This window comes from Trachypithecus francoisi, unplaced genomic scaffold (genome assembly GCF_009764315.1).
Source record: "Trachypithecus francoisi isolate TF-2019V2 unplaced genomic scaffold, Tfra_2.0 Lachesis_group6, whole genome shotgun sequence".
NCBI lineage: Eukaryota > Metazoa > Chordata > Mammalia > Primates > Cercopithecidae > Trachypithecus > Trachypithecus francoisi.
In genome coordinates, this window is record NW_022681471.1 from 27,199,689 (window position 1) to 27,218,414 (window position 18,726).

Here is an 18,726-nt window from a genome sequence, read left to right on the forward strand (position 1 = left end):
GTGTGACAGAGTATTCCATGAAGAAGGAACAAGTAAGGCAAAGTCCCCAAGATGGAGAGAATATTCTACATGTTCTGGAATGCAAAAACACTAGTGTGGAAGAGCAAGAGAGTGGCTGAGATGTGAAGTGGGAGAGACAGGCAAAGCCAGTTCATGTGGGACGTTCTAGTCTACGTGAAGGGTTTTGGGTTTTGTTATTAATATATTGGGAAGCCTTTAGAGGGTGCTGACCAAGGGAACAACATGATCTGATTATGATTTTAAAATGTTACTGGCTTCTTTGTTAAGAATGAATTTATGGGGGGAGTTGAGAGTGGATGTGGGAAGACAAGAGGCTATTTCAATTACCCAGGTGAGAGACAATGGTGACTCGGACTAGGGTGGTTGTGGGGCAGGAGTGGTGCATGCAGAGAAGTGGACTGATTTGGAATGTTTTGAAAGTAGAGTCAACCACTAGTGGAGAGTGGAAGCAAAGATCACACCAAAGTTTTTGTATTTAGAAAATGGAAGGATGGTGGTACCACTGGGAGGTATTGGGAGGCTGGGAGAGGAGTGGGTTAAGAGGGCATGAAATAAAAGCTGCATTTTGGGCATGTTAAGTTTGACAGACCTCTTAGATGTGTGTGCCTGTGCCATCAGAACAGCTTGTGTGTATGTGTGTGTGCGTGCACAGGCACACACATGCATGTTTCTGACAAAAGAAGATTCATGTATTTAATCATGTTCTCTAAAAGGTTCACAGCCCATAAAAGATGAGGAATTCACTGCTGAAATGATCCATCTTGAGACTGTGGTTTCGAGATAGGCGAATTCCACTTCTGTTGATAATACATATATCCTGAGGTATAAGCAACTAGTTTCATGAAACTGTTTTTTATTCCTCTGTACCCTGAGGATACAGCCAAACTACCATTTAGAATACTTTTCCCTTTCAAGTAGGTTTTGTGTATGCCACACTCTTCTCGTATCTTCGGTCTATTAGTGATCACAGTTCAATTCCTTCTACCCTCTTGACATCCCTTTTCACTTATTTTGTTTTCATCTGTGACCACTTACTTTTATGCATTGTGATCTGCAGGGGTGCTTGCTAAAATGCACATTCCTGGTCCCCAAGTCAGGCCTGGTGAATGAGGATCTCTGGAGCTGAGGTCCAGGAATGTGCATTTTTAACAGCTCTCTGGGTGATTCTGGTGATTCCTGTCTTCAGTGTCTAAGATGTTATTATGCCCATCTAGTGTATTTTTTTGTGTGGGTCAGATATTGTATTTTTTACCTATACATGTTCCATTTTTTTCTTGTCTGTAACTTCCATTTCTGTCATTATGTTCGTATTTTCCTTTACATCTCAAATTTTATAACAGCTGTTTTAAAGTTGTCTGCTTATTCTATCATCTCTGTCATTTCTTTTTTTTTTTTTGTTTTTGTTTTGTTTGTTTTTTTTGTTTTTTTTTTTTTTGTTTTTTTTTTTTTTGAGACGGAGTCTTGCTCTGCCACCCAGGCTGGAGTGCAGTGGCCGGATCTCAGCTCACTGCAAGCTCCGCCTCCCAGGTTTATGCCATTCTCCTGCCTCAGCCTCCCGAGTAGCTGGGACTACAGGTGCCCGCCTCATCGCCCGGCTAGTTTTTTTTTGTATTTTTAGGTAGAGAGAGGGTTTCACCGTATTAGCCAGGATGGTCTCGATCTCCTGACCTCGTGATCCGCCCGTCTCGGCCTCCCAAAGTGCTGGGATTACAGGCTTGAGCCACCGCGCCCGGCCCATCTCTGTCATTTCTAGGTTTCTTTCTATTGACTGATTTTTCCTTTGGTTATTCGTCATATTTTTATGCTTCTTTACATATTTAGTAATTTCTTGGATGTTTTCATTGTAAATATTATATTATTGAGTGTCTACTTTTGTCTTCCCTTAGAGTGTTGAACTTTGTTTTGGCCACCAATTCAGTAACTTGCTGATGAGCTTGATCATTCCAAGCCTTCTTTTTAAGCTTTCTTAGGGCAAATCTAGAGCAGCCTGTACTCTAGGGCTAGTTTGGCCTTACTCTTGCTTCTAAGGTGTGGCCTTTCTTGAGTCTCTACTGAATGTTCCAGGTCTCTCCATTATGGCTGATAAAAAAAGCACTCAAATATCTCTCAGCCAGAGCTCTGGCAGTTATTTAGATTTGGGGTCTTCAGTAGTTGTTTTAGGATTCACCTCATGGGGTTTCACTCTACACACATGAATGTTAGTGTTCAGCCAAAGTCTCATGGGGAAACACCTATGTAGATTTCTAGAGCTCTTTCTCTACATAGCTGTGTTCTCTGTGGTCCTTTGTCCTGCAAATTCTAGCCACCTCACCACCCAGAATTCCGATCTCTGCTTTCTCAACTCTGTGAGATGGCCATGGTTGAGAAAGTGCTTACAGGATGAAAGCCAGGGTGATCAGGGACTCACCTCTTTTGCTTTCCTTTTATACAGGCCACAGCTCTGCACTGACTGCCATCTAATGTCTATTTCATATATTTATTTGATCTACTTTTCTAGTTGGTTTTATGTGTAGGGGGCAAGTTCAGTGTCCAGTACACTAATGTGGCTGGAAGTGGAAGTCCTTCCAGGTGATTCAGATGCATAATAAAGGTTGCAGAGTGTATTCATTTCCTAGGGCTGCTGTAACAAAGTATCACAGACTGGGTGGCTTAGACAAGAGAGGTGTATTATAGTCTCACAGTTCTGGAGGCTGGACGTCTGAAATTAAGCTGTCAGCAGATTGGTTCCTTCTCAAGGCTGTGAGGGAAGGATGTGTTCCAGGCTTCTCTCCTTGACTTGTAGATGGTCATCTTCTCTCTGTGTCTTTTCACAATGTCTTCCTTCTATGCATTTCTATGTTCCAATTTCCCCTTTTTATGAAGACACCAGTCATATTTGATTATAACCTCACTGTAAGTTGCTAAAGATTATTTCCATATAAGGTTATATTTGGAGATACTGGGGGCTTAGGAGTTTAACATATGAATTTGGCGGGGTGGGTGACACCTTGCCGTTGCATAGGACCCACTTCAGCCTTGCAAGTACTCACACCTTTGTTCACTCCATTAGGAAACAAACTTGGAGATGTTTGTTAACTATGTAATCAGCAAGTTGGATTGTTTTAAGATGAGAACAATGTGTAGCTTTTACTCTCAGAAGAATGGGATTAAACTGTTCTCTAACAATTTTATAAAAACTAACAAGCCTGTGACCTAGACACACCTTCCTGGAGGAGACTAGAAATGAGCACAAACACCTTTACACAAGGTTACAGGATATTGCAGGGTTTTGTTGTTAGAGATGATACTGGTCGGTGGTAATGAGTCAGCTTGGTTGCTGTGGCAGGAAAGGCTGATGGGAAGTGGATCTTTTGATGGTCAGAGCTGGAAAAGCCCTCAGAGCTCATCATTTTATAGTATGGAGAGAAGCAGTTTCCCCAGGGCAAGTGATGCCATGAGCCCTGGTGGCCAATAGTCACATTGTCATTTTATTTTGTTTTGTTTTATTTATTTATTTATTATTTATTTATTTATTTATTGAGATGAAGTCTCACTCTGTTGCCCAGGCTGGAGTGCAGTGGCCCGATCTTGCTCACTGCAACCTCCGTCTCCTGGGTTCATGCAATTCTGCCTCAGCCTCTTGAGTAGTTGGGATTACAGGTGCATGTCACCACACCTGGCCAATTTTTGTATTTTTAGTAGAGAAGGGGTTTCACCATGTTGGTCAGGCTGGTCTTGAACTCCAGACTTCAAGTGATCCGCCCACCTCCGCCTCCCAAAGTGCTGGGATAACAGGCGTGAGCCACCGCCCCTAGCCCACATTGTCATTTTATAAGTCACTTTTACACTGATAATGTTTTGCCATTGTTTCTCATTGGTTCACTACAATTATACCATAAGGGTGACAGGGCAGGGTTTACTATTTCTATTTACAGGTGACAGGACTGAGGTTTGCAGAAGCTGAGTTACTCAAGTACTGTGTGCTCAAAGTCACACAGAAAGTCAAAAGTAGAATCAGAACTCAAATTCAGGTCTCCTGACTTTCAATTCAGTGCCTCCACCACACCCATTTTTGTACTCCATTTCTCTAAGTTACTGTTGTGGATACTTGTTTGCATAGTGATTCTGCTTTCTAGATCCTCTTGACCCAGGCTTATCTTCACAGTCTATCCTGAACTCTTGACCTCACACTTTTCCATCTTGGCTTCCCAAGCTGCTCATGACCTACCCGGCAGAGAAGGACTGAGGGGAGAAGGTGAAGTCCAGCACAGCTACTTGAAGCCAGCAATCCTGCAATTTTATGTTTCCATAAAATGCAAACATCTCAGTAAGAAGAGAGGGCAGCCCTCAGGTCCCAGCATCCTCACACCCTCTGTTCTGAAGTGTTCACCATCATCTTTTGTACTCTTTACTTCCTGACCCATCTCTGAACTTCTTAGGTTCAGACCCCTCCACTTATCTCTTATTTATACTCTGACCCCCTCTTCACATCTGGTAGTGATGCTGGACATTGAGCATAAACCTCTGCTTTCCTTCCTCATCCTGTGAGCTTATGAACTCCCTGGTAAACATAGCACCCTTTTTCTTTACATGCACAGTGTCTGACACGTAGTAGACACTCGGTAAATATTGATTGAATGAATCCACAAATATGCCCTGTACAGAGGAATTGTTTTAAGATTTTTTTTTTGTATTTATAAATATACCACAGTACATTTGACCTTTTCCCCCCACATACAAGATAGATCATTCAGTATTTGTCTTGCTGTGTCTGTCCTGCTCCACTTACCATAATGTCCTGTAGATCCATCTATATTTTTGCAAATGGCAGGATCTCCTTCCTTTTTAAGGATGAATAATATTTCATAGTGTGATGCGATGCACATACCACAATATCTTTATCCACTTATCTGTCAACAGACACCTAGGATGTTTCCATATCTTGGCCATTGTCAATTAATGCTGTGCTGATCATGGGAGTGCAGATATCTTTATGAGATGGTGATTTCACTTCCTTTGGTTCTATACTCAGAAGAGGGTCTGCTGGGTCAGGGTCTGCTGGGTCATGTGGTAGTTCTAATTTCAACTTCCTTAGGAACCTCTATAGTGTTTTCCATAGGGTTGTATGAATCTACATTCCCACCAACAGTATACTAGGGTTTCCTTTTCTTCACACCCTCACCAACACTTGTTATTGCTTGTCTTTTTGATAATAGCCATTCTGATGAATATGAGATGATATGTCATTGTGGTTTTCCTTTGTATTTCCTTGGTAATTAGTGATGTTGAGCACCTTTTCATATACCTGTTGCTATACTTGAATGTGTCCTCCAAAGTTTGTGTGTTGGAAACTTAATCCCTAATGCAACAGTGTTGGGAGGTGAGACCTTTAAGAGGTAATTAGGCCATGAAGTCAGCCCTCATGAATGGGTTTATGTCAGTGTCAAGGGAGTGGGTTTGTTATAGAGAGAGTGGATTTTTTCTGAAAGTGAGTTCAGCTCTCTCTTGCTCTTGCATGCACTTGCTTGCCCTTCTGCCTTCTGCTATGGGGTGACACAACAAGCAGATCCTCACCAGATGCTGAGCAGATGCTGGTGCTATGCCTTTGGACTTCCCAGTCTCCAGAACCATGAGCAACATAAACTAATATTGTTATAAATTATCCAATCTCAGATATTCTGTTATGGCAAAAGAAAATGGACTAAGATACCTGCTAGACATTTTTCTGACTTTTTTTTTTTTTTTTTTTTGAGACGGAGTCTCACTCTATCGCCCAGGCTGGAGTGCAGTGGCCGGATCTCAGCTCACTGCAAGCTCTGCCTCCCGGGTTTATGCCATTCTCCTGCCTCAGCCTCCCAAGTAGCTGGGACTACAGGCGCCCACCACCACGCCCGGCTAGTTTTTTGTATTTTTTAGTAGAGACGGGGTTTCATGGTGTTAGCCAGGATGGTCTCGATCTCCTGACCTCGTGATCCACCCGTCTCGGCCTCCCAAAGTGCTGGGATTACAGGCTTGAGCCACTGCGCCTGGCTTTTCTGTCTTCTTTGGAGAAATGTTGTTCAGATCCTTCACCCATTTTTAAATTCTTTTTCTGCAATTGAGTTGTAAGAGTTCTTTATAAATTTTGAATATTAATCCTTTAATGTAGTTTGCAAATATTTTTCCTAGTATATAGGTTGCCTTTTCATTTTATTGATTGCTTCCTTTCCTGTGCTTTTCTTTGCTGATTGCACCCTCATATCAGGCTATCAAAGGCACAAAATGTCTGATTGTTTCTCTTCCCAAGTTAGCAGCTGTTGATGCTTAATAGCTATACCTATTAATTCATTGGGGATAGCAAAGTGGGGATATTCTAATTCTGTCATTTTTTTTTCCATTACTAATCAGAATACATTCATAAAGAAACATTCCCTTCATCTACCCAAGTGGGACAGCTCACATAGCAAAGGTTGGATAATGCTTGATTCTTCCCTTTACTTAACTAGTTTTCAAGGAAATGAAGTAGTTCCCTTACATCCTCTGAAGATGACAAATTCTTTTTCTAATATCACAATAAACTCATGGATTTAAGTATATTTGGTGGATTGCAAGCCACTATAGTGATTATACAATCATGCATCATTCAATGATGGGGATATGTTCTGAGAAATGTGTCATTAGGTGATTTAGTCACTTTGCAAATATCACAGGGTATACTTACACAAACGTAGCTTACTACACACCTAGGCTATATGGTATAGCCTATTGCTTCTGGGCTACAAACCTGTACAGCCTGGTACTGCATTGAATACCATAGGCAATTGTAACACAATGGTAGGTATTTGTGTATCTAAACATAGAAAAGGTACAATAAAAATATGGTATTAAATTTTATGGGATTCAGATGTCTCGGAGGATTGAAAAAAATCTTACAGGACCACCATTGTATATGTGGTTCATTGTTACTATAATGTCATGCAGCATATGACCATATTTATGAAAGCAAAAATTCTTTCATATATGGCCAGTGGTAACCTCTTCAGGTTAGCCCCTAAGTCCTTTTGAGATGGCTCTCGCCATTCCTTGTGGCTTTGTTTCATTGTAAAAAGCTTCACTTTGGTGCTGGCAGACTGACTGCTTTCAGGGGCTTTGTCACATGTCTTCCATTTTCCAGAAGCCTGTAAGCCTGGTGGAACAGAACTATATGTGGCCTCTGGTTTTACCTACTTAGCAAAGAGCTCCAAGAACACCCATTTCTGTTTTTGCATAATCACAACTCTTATGTAGAGATTTAAAAACCTAAGGGATGACACACTGGCAATTTTGCATGATTTAGCATCAAGACTATGCTACATCCTATTTAAGTTACTGTGTGACTGTTCTTTTTCCTTCCCACCTTCATGCCTGCCTTCCAGCCCTGCTGAACTACTTATGCAAAGTTTTCAGCCTTTCCACCTTAATGCCTTTGTGCATGCTGCTTCCTCCTGCCCCACTTTAGCCTCAGCTTAGTCACCACTTCTTCCCGGAAGCCTCCCCAGACAACTGATCTGAGAGAGATGTCTCTTTTGTTTGTTCCCATAGCATCTTGTTTTGCCTTATCGTAGCACTTATCTCACTGATTGCAATTGTCTGTTTATCCATCTGCTCACTCCCTTGTTGCCCATGAGACTGTGAGTGGCAGGGCCTGTGACTTGCTCACTTCATCTTCCCCAGTGTCTGCACAGTGTCCAGCATATTAGTAGGCTATCAATAGGTAATTGTTGAATGAATGAATAAAGCCCAAACTTCTTCATGTCACTCTTTCCATTGCACTCCCACCACTCCTGGTTCACTCTTCTGCTAGACCGCTCACTATCCTGAGTTGAAATCTACCCATATCATAATTCTACCCTTCTCCCTATCCCAGCTAGAGACTGAGGTCCTTTTAGAGACCAGCTCTAATCCCCTTTTCTATCTTCATTGTCTAGCAGGATGCATAGTGCAGAGTAGACACTCAATAAATAAACTCTTGGTGTTACTTCCAATATTGTTATTAAAAGATAAGAAATCTACTGTCTCCATAACACTAAGAGCAGTTAATGTGAAACTTGTTTCTGTGCTCAGTTTGACTTCCTCTTTTAGAATCATTTTTGGGAAGTGCAACAAAGTTCCTCTTTACATTTCCCCCACCAAAGTGGCTTTTGGAAAGTTTGGAGCACCCCATGCTCCCTCCTCAGCAGGCACACATGCCATTCTCTTATCCCCTGAGCCCCTTCCCTGACCTGGGCTTTATGTTCCTGTTTGCCTCAGTTGATGCCAGAAGCCCAAGTTTCCCACTTTCAAACCCCACAGCAAGACTCGAGCTACTTCTCTTATGTTTAGTGGCTCTACTCCCATCCAATGCCATGTTTTTGCAACAGGAATTCATCATTGAATCAATTTTTCTCTCCCTCTTGGGTGACCCCCACGAGCATACAAACATGCTGTTATTTTTCCTGTCTTAAAAACGTGGACTTAATCACACCACGTTGTTTGTCTCCTGAGTTTGTCTCCTTGTTTGACTCATGGCCAGACCTCTTCTCAAAGCCGTATACTGTCTGTAAGGGCAAGAGCAAACCAGGGTTCACCTGCCCCAACCTGACACAGAGTGACTGCCTTCCTTCTGCTTGCTGCCCCTTGCCACAGTCCTGGAAGGGCTTTTTATTCTAAGGCATAATTGGAGGTCAGTGCTTCTTTGGATTCTCTGACATCTCAGATTCATGTTCTCTGAGCAGGGAGGGAGCTGAGAATACTCCAAATAGTGTCTTTTCCTTTTTCCTGGCCTCTTGGTCAAAGCTGGTGGGCTTAAAAAGTATCACACACAAATGAAGCTAGAGATACAAAAGACTTCCTGTCCCAGGGGTCGCTGTACCTCCTGGCAGAACCCCACACTTCCTGCTGTCACACATGCTACCGCACGGGAGAGAAAACCACAGAGCTATAAATCTCTCCTATGCAACACTGAGTGTCTCCAATGGAAGAGAGCCCTGCGGTCAGCCCGTCATCCTTCTCTGTGCTCAATTCCCAACTGGGGTTCATGCCATAGTTCCCTACCGCAGAAAGTAAGCATATGCTATCCATGCAGGCTGGCCTGTCTGGCCCTTTGATGAACAAAGGGCACCTAAATGTAAGAAGACAAGGAACTCAAACATTTCCTTCCCCCTGGCTCCATGAGAGGGCAGGGAAGTTTACAGATCCAGGGCACTCCTTAGGGCTTTGGTCAATTGTAAATACCTCTTTCCCCAGGCCAGAGATCTGCACCCTTTCTTTGTACTGAGCCAAGATGGTACTGTATACATCAAACATTCTAGGTCAATGGTGAGTGGGGAGCCAAGGAGCCCTAGGTCATCCTCAGTAGTTCTCAGTGGCACAAAAGAGACCTGTCATATCTTGGCACTGGCTTCTGTGGAATATCATTCTCTTTTCTTTTCTGAGCATGGACTGAGCTTTACCTGTTCATCTGACCTCCAGGCTTGGCTCTTTCCAAGATTCCTATTCCATTAACGAAAGTTCCTTTTAGTTTTTACAGTGTTTCAAAACAGAGGCACTGATAGCTTGAGGCCAATCCTGCCATGCCTCACCCCCCACCCCATCTCCAGCCTTTATAACAAGCAAAACCCACATATTTTCAGATGCTCCAGAGAGGAATTAGACCATCCCTTGTTGAGAAACACTGTGACTTAGGGGGTGAATGCTTAAGAGTCTCCCATCTTTAAAAAATCCCTTGGCCCCAGAGCTTCCCCCTTTACAGTCAGATGTTTCTGAAGAGCTGAATACACTTCCTCTAGTTTTTTTTTTTTTGACTTCAAATCCATTACTGATCCTCCCATCCCAACCTGAGTTCAAATTCATTCCTACAGCTGTTTAGCTATATGACCTTGGGCACATTACTTAATCTCTCTGAATCTCAGTTTTATCAGACATAAGATGGAGATAGTAATAGTTACCCCTCCCATAGTATAGTTTTAGGGATTAAATGGATTATAGTAAAGCACTTAGGGTCTCTTACATAGGAATTGTAACTAGGCAGGCTAGTTAATTCTCTGAGAATTCTATTAGTGTTTTAATCATCATTGGGAGTTTTATGGAAGACAATTTGTCACCTTTAGACACTGGCAATCCTCTCTCCTCCTCTCCAATGTGTATGATTTTCCTTCTTGGCCAGTTGTGTAGAACTTAAATAACAATGTTAGAAGATACTGGTGCAGTGGTGAGCACTTGTGATTTGCATCTGATTTTAATGTATGATATTGGCTCTTGAACTGAGATAGATAGATAATAGTAAGAAAGCTTCCTTCTAGTTCTTTATTGCTAAGATTCTTTGAAAGCTTAAGTATATGTTACATTTGTACTACATTCCTTTGCTGCATCAATTTCAATGATTGTATAATTCTGGTCCTTCAAACTGTAGGTGTGAATCCCATTACTAGACTCTCATATCCTTACCTGTCCTTAAAATCATCCAATAAAGTAGACTTGAAGATGGGCACTAGTCCTGTAATACAAAGCGTTTCATCATTAGAATGGCTGATTTGCTTCCTTCCTGCTGTCCTTGTCATGACATGGGTTCTTGGCATAGCCTGAGAAGCAAGAGAAATTGGTCCAGTAACTCCTTATTGAATTGCCTTTCTGCAGGCCTGGCGCAAGCGCTGGTTTGTCCTCCGGCGAGGCCGCATGAGCGGCAACCCCGATGTCTTGGAGTACTACAGGAACAAGCACTCCAGCAAGCCTATCCGGGTGATAGACCTCAGCGAGTGTGCAGTGTGGAAGCATGTGGGCCCCGGCTTTGTTCGGAAGGAATTTCAGAATAATTTCGTGTTCATTGTCAAGACTACTTCCCGTACATTCTACCTGGTGGCCAAAACTGAGCAAGAAATGCAGGTGTGGGTGCACAGCATCAGTCAGGTCTGCAACCTTGGCCACCTGGAGGATGGCGCAGGTAAGAGCGGAGTTGGGGCTCCCATGTGCTAAGGGGTATCCCAGGACTGGAGGGCTACTGCAGAAAAACAGTTCAAGATGCCAAGCCTGCCTCCTCGAGGGTGTTTTGGCAGGCTAATTTATATCAGAACTGTTCCTACCAAATATGGTACTGGAAATAGCCCTCTTTTACTCAGTCCAAATGTGGGAAGGCAGAATCCATACACACACTGAGCATTGCAGGTTACTTTAATGGCTTTAAAACCCCTTCATGTCTTTGCTCTCATTCAACCACAGTGAAAGTCAAATGTGGATGAGGATGTCTTCCCATGATGCTGACACTCATGACTTTCTAGAAATATCAAATATTGCCACACTTCAAAACATTGTGGAACTCCAGTATTTCTGGTGCCTATTGGGTTGTTCATCACTAAATGGTAGAAAGAGAGAACTTGGCTACTTACCTTAGGCAAGAAAGATTTCCTGATACCTCCAAATGTCTCAAGTTCTCTGCAGAGGAAATTAGTTGTAAGTTTGCTCTGGGCCATTTCTGGACAGTGGGAGCAATTGACCCATGAAGAGTACCCCAGACTCTCTCTCTCTCTGCCACACGCACACACGCACACACACACACACACACACACACACACAACTCTTCCTATGTAATTTACCAGGTATATTGTACCTAGGGTTACAATTCACTTCCCTTCATGGATTTTGTTGTTGAGCCCCTGACATTATTGCAACATGCCCTTTTCCTCAAAATATGAGATTTTGAATCTGATTTCTTTTAGCCTCTTAGTCTAGTAGACAAAACTTGACCCCTAAATCCTGTGATCTATACTTGCTTCAACATTTTAAGGGTTACTGTATGGTTTCCGCCATCTGCCACTGAAATATCCATACTCTAACACTAGGTGGCAATGGAGAGTCAGAGTTGTATCTCCCTCCAGGACAGGCACAAGAGAACACATTCCTTTTCATTTCGTGAACCAGGGAAGCGTATTAAGTGAGGCTATTCAGTAATATTGCTGAGCATTGAGAACACTCAAATAAAAGGAAATGAAGTGATGGCAAGTTCTTTATCCTTGGTACAATGGACAAAACCTAATTGGAAAGTCGCATTAAGTAGGTTCTGGCTAGAGTCTGACATTATGCAAATCAAGCAGAGCCTCCCTGACCAACTTCTCCAGCCTTGCTGCTGGCTCTTTACCACCCTATTGCACACCTTCTGCCCTAAATAGGTATATCGTCATATACTGTGTTATATGTCTCCTCTGTTTCTTTCCTTATCCAGGTGTTATCCTAAAACATATGTACATAATACGTTTCCCAATAACCCAAGAGCAATAGGAATGAGTAAGGTACTGGAGAGCCTGCCCTGGCGTGAAGTTGGAGGAAGCCAGAAAACTCACCTGTGGTCCTTTCCATTCTCTGTAGCCCCCCTCAGTTTTTAGAACCACGTAAGAGCAGGGTCCTCTTCATCTGAGAATTACACCCAAAGGGCTTCCTTGTGACTTTTCACAGAGTGTTTGGTTCTGTCTCCAGCAACCATATAGTAGTCAACACATTGTGTGTGTACCCTCGCCAGGAGCTCTGTTGAAATGCTTTTGTATAGTAACTCGTCTCGTCCCCACAGCAGTTCTATGGCCTATGTGTGATTATTATCTCCACTTTATAGAAAAGGAAACTTGGAGAAGGCAGGCCATGTAGTCATGGCTATGGAGTAGAGCCTGGACTTGAACCCAGGCAGTTCTGGGTCATCCTGACTCAGGAATCCTGGACTATTAACTTGGTTCAAAGGGGAAATAAAAGCAGGCTTTTCATTAGCTGTTTCTGATCTGGAGTTCTCATTGGTTCCTGATTCAAATTCATCTTAAGGGCCATGTTTTCAGGTGATGGGGAGGATGTTATGCTGCTTGAGAAAAAGGAATGTGCTTTTCCAGCCACCACAGCACAGTGTTTCTTTCCTTCCCTTTACTTATAACAGTGATGAACAGGATTCTTTATTTATGTGTTATTTGTCTATCTTCTCTGCTAGAATCTAAACTTCAATGAGGGCAGGATCTTTGTCTTGTCTGTATGGTGAGGTTAGTGGCATTCTGGGCACATGGTAGATGTGATAGGTATTCTATATAGACATATACCTATAGAAACATGTATAGATATACATACGTATATGCACAAGTACATATATAATTATATGCATGGACTTGTTATGCATACATATATATGTATGTATGTTTGTTGAGTGAAAAAACAATGATGCAGGGCTGCTGCTGAGGGCCATAAAGAAGCTGTGTGTAGACTAACTGCGGAGTTTTAGGCCAAGAATGCTGGGTTTTTTACTCTTAATTGATTCAACACTTTGCTCTTGAAACATTGGCCTTCTTTCCCAGACATTGTTTATAGCTTGGGGAAATGGTCTCCTCCATCAGTACAAACACCAGCTGTGATTTGCATCTTCTGTTTGGCTTCTTTGATGCTGTTTGAGAAATGTTGAGTGCATGTTATAGCCATTCTTAAACATTAACCTGGGAAATGATTTCTCCAGCAGATTCTATGGAGAGCCTCTCTTACACGCCCTCCTCCCTGCAGCCATCCTCTGCCAGCTCCCTTCATACCGCCCATGCTGCCAGCTCCTCCTTGCCAAGAGATGACCCAAACACTAATGCTGTAGCCACTGAGGAAACAAGAAGTGAGTCAGAGCTTCTCTTCCTTCCAGATTATCTGGTTTTGTCCAACTGCGAGACTGGAAGACTGCACCATACCAGGTATGTTTATATCCAGGACTCTGTCTGAGCTGGGCCTGCTAGCATGCTCTCTAGAGTCACACTGCCTCCTCTTGCAGAGTCTGTAGCTGAGATGTGTTCAGTGTGCTTCACCAAATTAGTCCATTCAGTGGTAGCATTTTCTAGTGGGTGTGTCTGCTCTCATCTCTCTTCCTGCCAATGGGAAGGAACAGATTGCTATGAACCACTGTGAAAGATGAAGCATGTAGCATACTAAACAGAATGAGTCATGCATTTCAGCATTGTGGTTTCATTTCTAGCCTTGCATTTTCATGTGTATCTGATACTTAGAGGATGAAAAAATCAACAAACCATTTTTCTTTTGCCACACCAAGGGGTTGGTGTAACTGAGTGTTGTAGAGGGAATGTGGCTGTGCAAGTAGCAAGCAAGGTGGTACTGGGGGGATGGGAATGAGGCCAGTGTTGGTTTTGTGGTAGGTGGATGGCTGCATTTTAGTCCAACTTACATGCTTTTCTTCCCCAGTCTACCCACCAGATGTGATAGCTGGTCAAACTCAGACCGTTCATTGGAACAGGCTTCATTTGATGACGTTTTTGTTGACTGCCTGCAGCCGCTCCCGTCCAGTCATTTGGTCCACCCCTCATGCCATGGCAATGGAGCTCAGGAGGTGCCATCCTCGAGGCCTCAGCCTGCCCTGATCTGGAGTAGAGAAATCAATGGGCCACCCAGGACCACTTGTCTTCTTCACCATTGCTGGAAAGTTCCTTAAGTTCCACCATTCAGGTAGATAAAAATCAAGGTTCCTTACCCTGTGGAGCAAAAGAACTAGACATTATGTCCAACACTCCACCTCCTCGCCCTCCTAAGCCAAGCCATCTGTCTGAACGGCACCAAGAGGAGTGGAGTACACACAGTGGCAGCAAGAAGCCAGAATGCACTCTGGTTCCAAGAAGAATCTCTCTCTCTGGTTTAGACAACATGAGAACCTGGAAAGGTAAGTGTTGGGTCCTAAGATTCAGGCGCCAAGAAAACCCTGGCTCCTCCTCACTCTTTGTGTCCATGTGAGGTCATGCCAATGGACCCAACCAATGGGGCTAGATTAGAATTACCTTGATGTGTACAGCTTGGTAAAAAGCCACATCAGTAATGTGTACTTGTGTACATATGTGCTTGTCCCTTGCTCAAGCTGGCCTGATCTTCTAATGGGGCTGGATCCTTGGTGGAAGCATATAACCTAAAAGCAGCACTCTTCTGTTCCCAGATCCCCCCACCCCTCCTTTGAGCCTGGCCACCAGGAGAGACATTTAGGTCCCCATAGATGCTGCAATAGGTTGGAACACTGGTCCCTTGTGATGGGCTTGCCCATGCAAGTCCTTGCCCATGTGGTAAGCTTTCCACCTGAATCTGAGATCCTAGTGTTTTTTGGAGTCACTCAGGGACCCACTTGGTACAAAAGTTGATGTCTTTTGTCTCAACTCAGTCCCATTCCCTTCTTTGCCTGTCTCTCACATACATAGAGAGCCCTGAGACCACAGATCATCACTGCCTTCTATTTTTCAGCAATCTCATCAGCCTCATTCATCATCCCACTAGACTTGTTCTTTCCAAATTCTAACTGGCTGTACAAAGGGCCCTCTTACAGCCCTCTTTTGCCCTTTTCTATAAGGCCATTTATCCTCACGAGATTATCTTGCAATTCTGCTTGCAGTTCCATCTTCCTCCACCTGTTTCTTTCCACCTGGGCCTCTCTGGCCTTCAGAAGCAGTTTGGTGAAAGCCAACTTAAGCCCATTCAGTGTGTTTTTTTTATTGCGGGATCTGGCCAGCAGCCTACAATGCAATGGGACTCTCTCTTTGTTCCCAGGTGGATTGGCAGGTCGAGAAATAACAAACACACACAAGATAGTGAAAGCTAGGTCCAGGGGGGTCACCACCTTCTGGTCCCGTAGTGCCAACAATGCACTGGATATGCCAGCATTTATTATTAAGTTTAGTGAGGGCAGGGGTAGGTTAGTGAGGGCTTTAGGGTCATTTGATTATGAGGTGAGATAGTCACATGGGGATTAAGTAGTTCTTTAACATAACATCTGTATGCAGAAGTACAGTATACAGAGATAAGAATTTACAGTATAGTGTGTGCATCCAGAATTTCTAACAGAGCCTTAAAGCAGGCACACCATCTTTCCATAACCTATGATTAGCAAGATATTAATCAGCAGTAGCAGTTGCAGCAAAAGCTGGTTACAAACAATTCATAGAAACAGGACGTGAAGTTAGACAATTGGTTAGACCAGAATTTCTCAGAATGGGGCATGCCTTAACCCTAAAGAGGCCTAGAAGAGCTGCAGCAAGCTGAGGACGTTTATAGCCCTATCTTATCCATGTGGACAGGCACCCCCCCCATGCATCCGTTTATAGGCTCTCCACAAGGTCACATTCCATTCCCAGAGCTATGAACATCTGCTTTTCTGGGATAGGAATCTTGGTGATGTGAAACCTCCCTGACTGCATGTCCATTCATAGGCTCTCTGCAGGGGAAGCACATCATACGCTGTTGGCTCATTCTGGCAGCCCAACCTTGCATTGTCTTTACACAATCCTGCATGCAATTTTGTATTTACAATAATCAGGAGCATTTCATCTTTTATTCTGTAGCAATAGTTTCAGGGGGTCTCCCTAGAGTTTTTCAGTGACCTCTTCTTTACTGCTTTGCTGGGCCACCTCATCTTTCTGCCGTGAGCCAACCAACCTTAACATTTTGCTCTTCTTTCTTACATCAGTCTGTATCTCTCAGATACACAGACACAGAAACTAATTATCTCTGTGTCTTTCTCCTTTCTTCTTCTCTTTCTTTCTCTCTCCATTGAAATATAATCACCCACACATCACTACTTGTTTAGGCCATGTTTTCAAGGAATTATGGAAAGTGGAAGGAGTGCAAATTTATTTTCAAATTGTATGAATCCCTCATTCTGACTGAGGATTTTTTTTTTTTTTTTTTTTTTTTTTTTTTTTTTTTGAGGCGGAGTCTCGCTCTGTCGCCCGGACTGGAGTGCAGTGGCCAGATCTCAGCTCACTGCAAGCTCCGCCTCCTGGGTTTCCGCCATTCTCCTGCCTCATCCTCCCAAGTAGCTGGGACTACAGGCGCCCGCCACCTCGCCCGGCTAGTTTTTGTATTTTTAGTAGAGACGGGGTTTCACCGTATTAGCCAGGATGGTCTCGATCTCCTGACCTCGTGATCCGCCCGTCTCGGCCTCCCAAAGTGCTGGGATTACAGGCTTGAGCCACCGCGCCCGGCCTGACTGAGGATTTAAGTTACTGGCAAAAGCCTTCCCTAATGTCCCTAATGATGTTACCATTACATATGTTTCTTCCTTTTGACTGTCCTTATGAAGTAGGTATATACTGATTACACAAATGATCTGGATGTGCTAACATGTGTGAACAGTTGACAAAAAGGGAAAAATGAAAGTGGTTAAGCACATTTTAGGAAGTGAAATGAATAAAACCAGTAGAATAATAACATATGAAAATGAATCAAAAGTCTTAAATTGAAGAACAAAAACTTGAAATAATTTGAAATTTCAACACAAACATAAAACAATTAGGTTGTGTTATTTTACATGAAGGCAAACAAAGGTTAAAACTAAGTAAAATAGAGGTTTTGACCATGAAACAAAGACCAAGACAACAGTGATGCCTAGAAGCAAAATGGCTCTGATAAAGCAGAGGGAATGCATAAAGTTTATTGTTCCACCTTTCCCACCGAGATTTGCCTGGAATCTGTGTTGGTGCATGGTGGCAGAGTAAGTCACGGTTCATTTTTGTCCATCTGGATCTCCATCCAATGACCCTGCAAGGCTGTCCTGCCCCCATGGCCCTCCAGCGCCCCCTCTGCCATAGATGAAGTGCCCATGTATGTGAGGGTCTGAGTCTCCTTTCTATCCCTTGGAGCCCACTTGTCCAGCTTGCACCAATACCACACTCTCTTAATTACTATACCATTCTATCTTAATATCCAATAGGACAAGTCCTCCTGCCTTTAAGAATATAATGGCTATTCTAGGGTCAATTTTATAGTCAACTGGTCAGGTTCTAGACACACGTATATAATATATTGGGGATTTGAGGAGGATTGCATCATATTTAGATCAGTTTGTGAAGATTTTACATCTTTACAATGTTGAATTTTCCAATCCATGAATAGGAAATATGCTTCCATTTATATAGGTTTTATTTTTGTATTTTAAAATATTTGATTGACAAAGATTTCGTATATTCAAGCTGCGAATGCATATGTATCAGAACATGATGATTTGATATGCACGTGCATTATGTACTGATTATTACAATCAAACTAATAATACATCCATGGCCACCCATGCTGTACATTGGATCCCCCAGACTTGCTCACTTCACTGAAAGTTTGTACCTTTAGACCAACATATTCTCATTTACCTGCATTCCCCAGTCCCTGACAACCACCATTTTACTATTGCCATGAGTTCGACTTTTTTAGATTCCAGATATAAGTGAAATCATGCAGTATTTTTTTTTTCTGTGCCCAGCTCATTTCACTGAACATAATCTCATCCTGGTTTACCCTGTTGTCACAAATGACAGGATATCATTCCTTTTAAGGCTGAGTAAGTAGTATTCCATTCTGAATATATACCACATTTTTTATATCCATTATATCCTTTATCCATTCATCCAGTGACAGACACAAATTGACTACATGTTGTATTAGTCCATTCTCATACTGTTGTAAATAACTATCTGAGGCTGGATGCGGTGGCTCATACCTGTAATCCCAGCAATTTGGGAGGCCAAAGTTGGCGGATCACAAGGTCAGAAGTTCAAGACCAGCCTGGCCAATATGGTGGAACCCCATATCTACTAAAAATACAAAAATTACCTGTGTGTGGTGGCAGGCGCCTGTGGTTCTAGCTACTCAGGAGGCTGAGGTGTAGAATTGCTTGAACCTGGGAGCAGAGTTTGCAGTGAGCTGAGATCGCACCACTGCACTACAGTCTGGGTGACAGAGCAAGACTTCGTC

General features: G+C 42.9%; 1 protein-coding gene across 1 annotated transcript in view; it reads left to right on the top strand.

The window, feature by feature from the left end:
* Positions 1-18,726, top strand: part of GAB3 (GRB2 associated binding protein 3) — a 69,937-nt gene that overhangs the window by 20,839 nt on the left and 30,372 nt on the right. Inside the window, 4 exon segments of the mRNA XM_033202082.1 lie at positions 10,633-10,936; positions 13,472-13,688; positions 14,191-14,393; positions 14,396-14,662. Coding sequence (XP_033057973.1) covers positions 10,633-10,936; positions 13,472-13,688; positions 14,191-14,393; positions 14,396-14,662 — 991 coding nt within the window.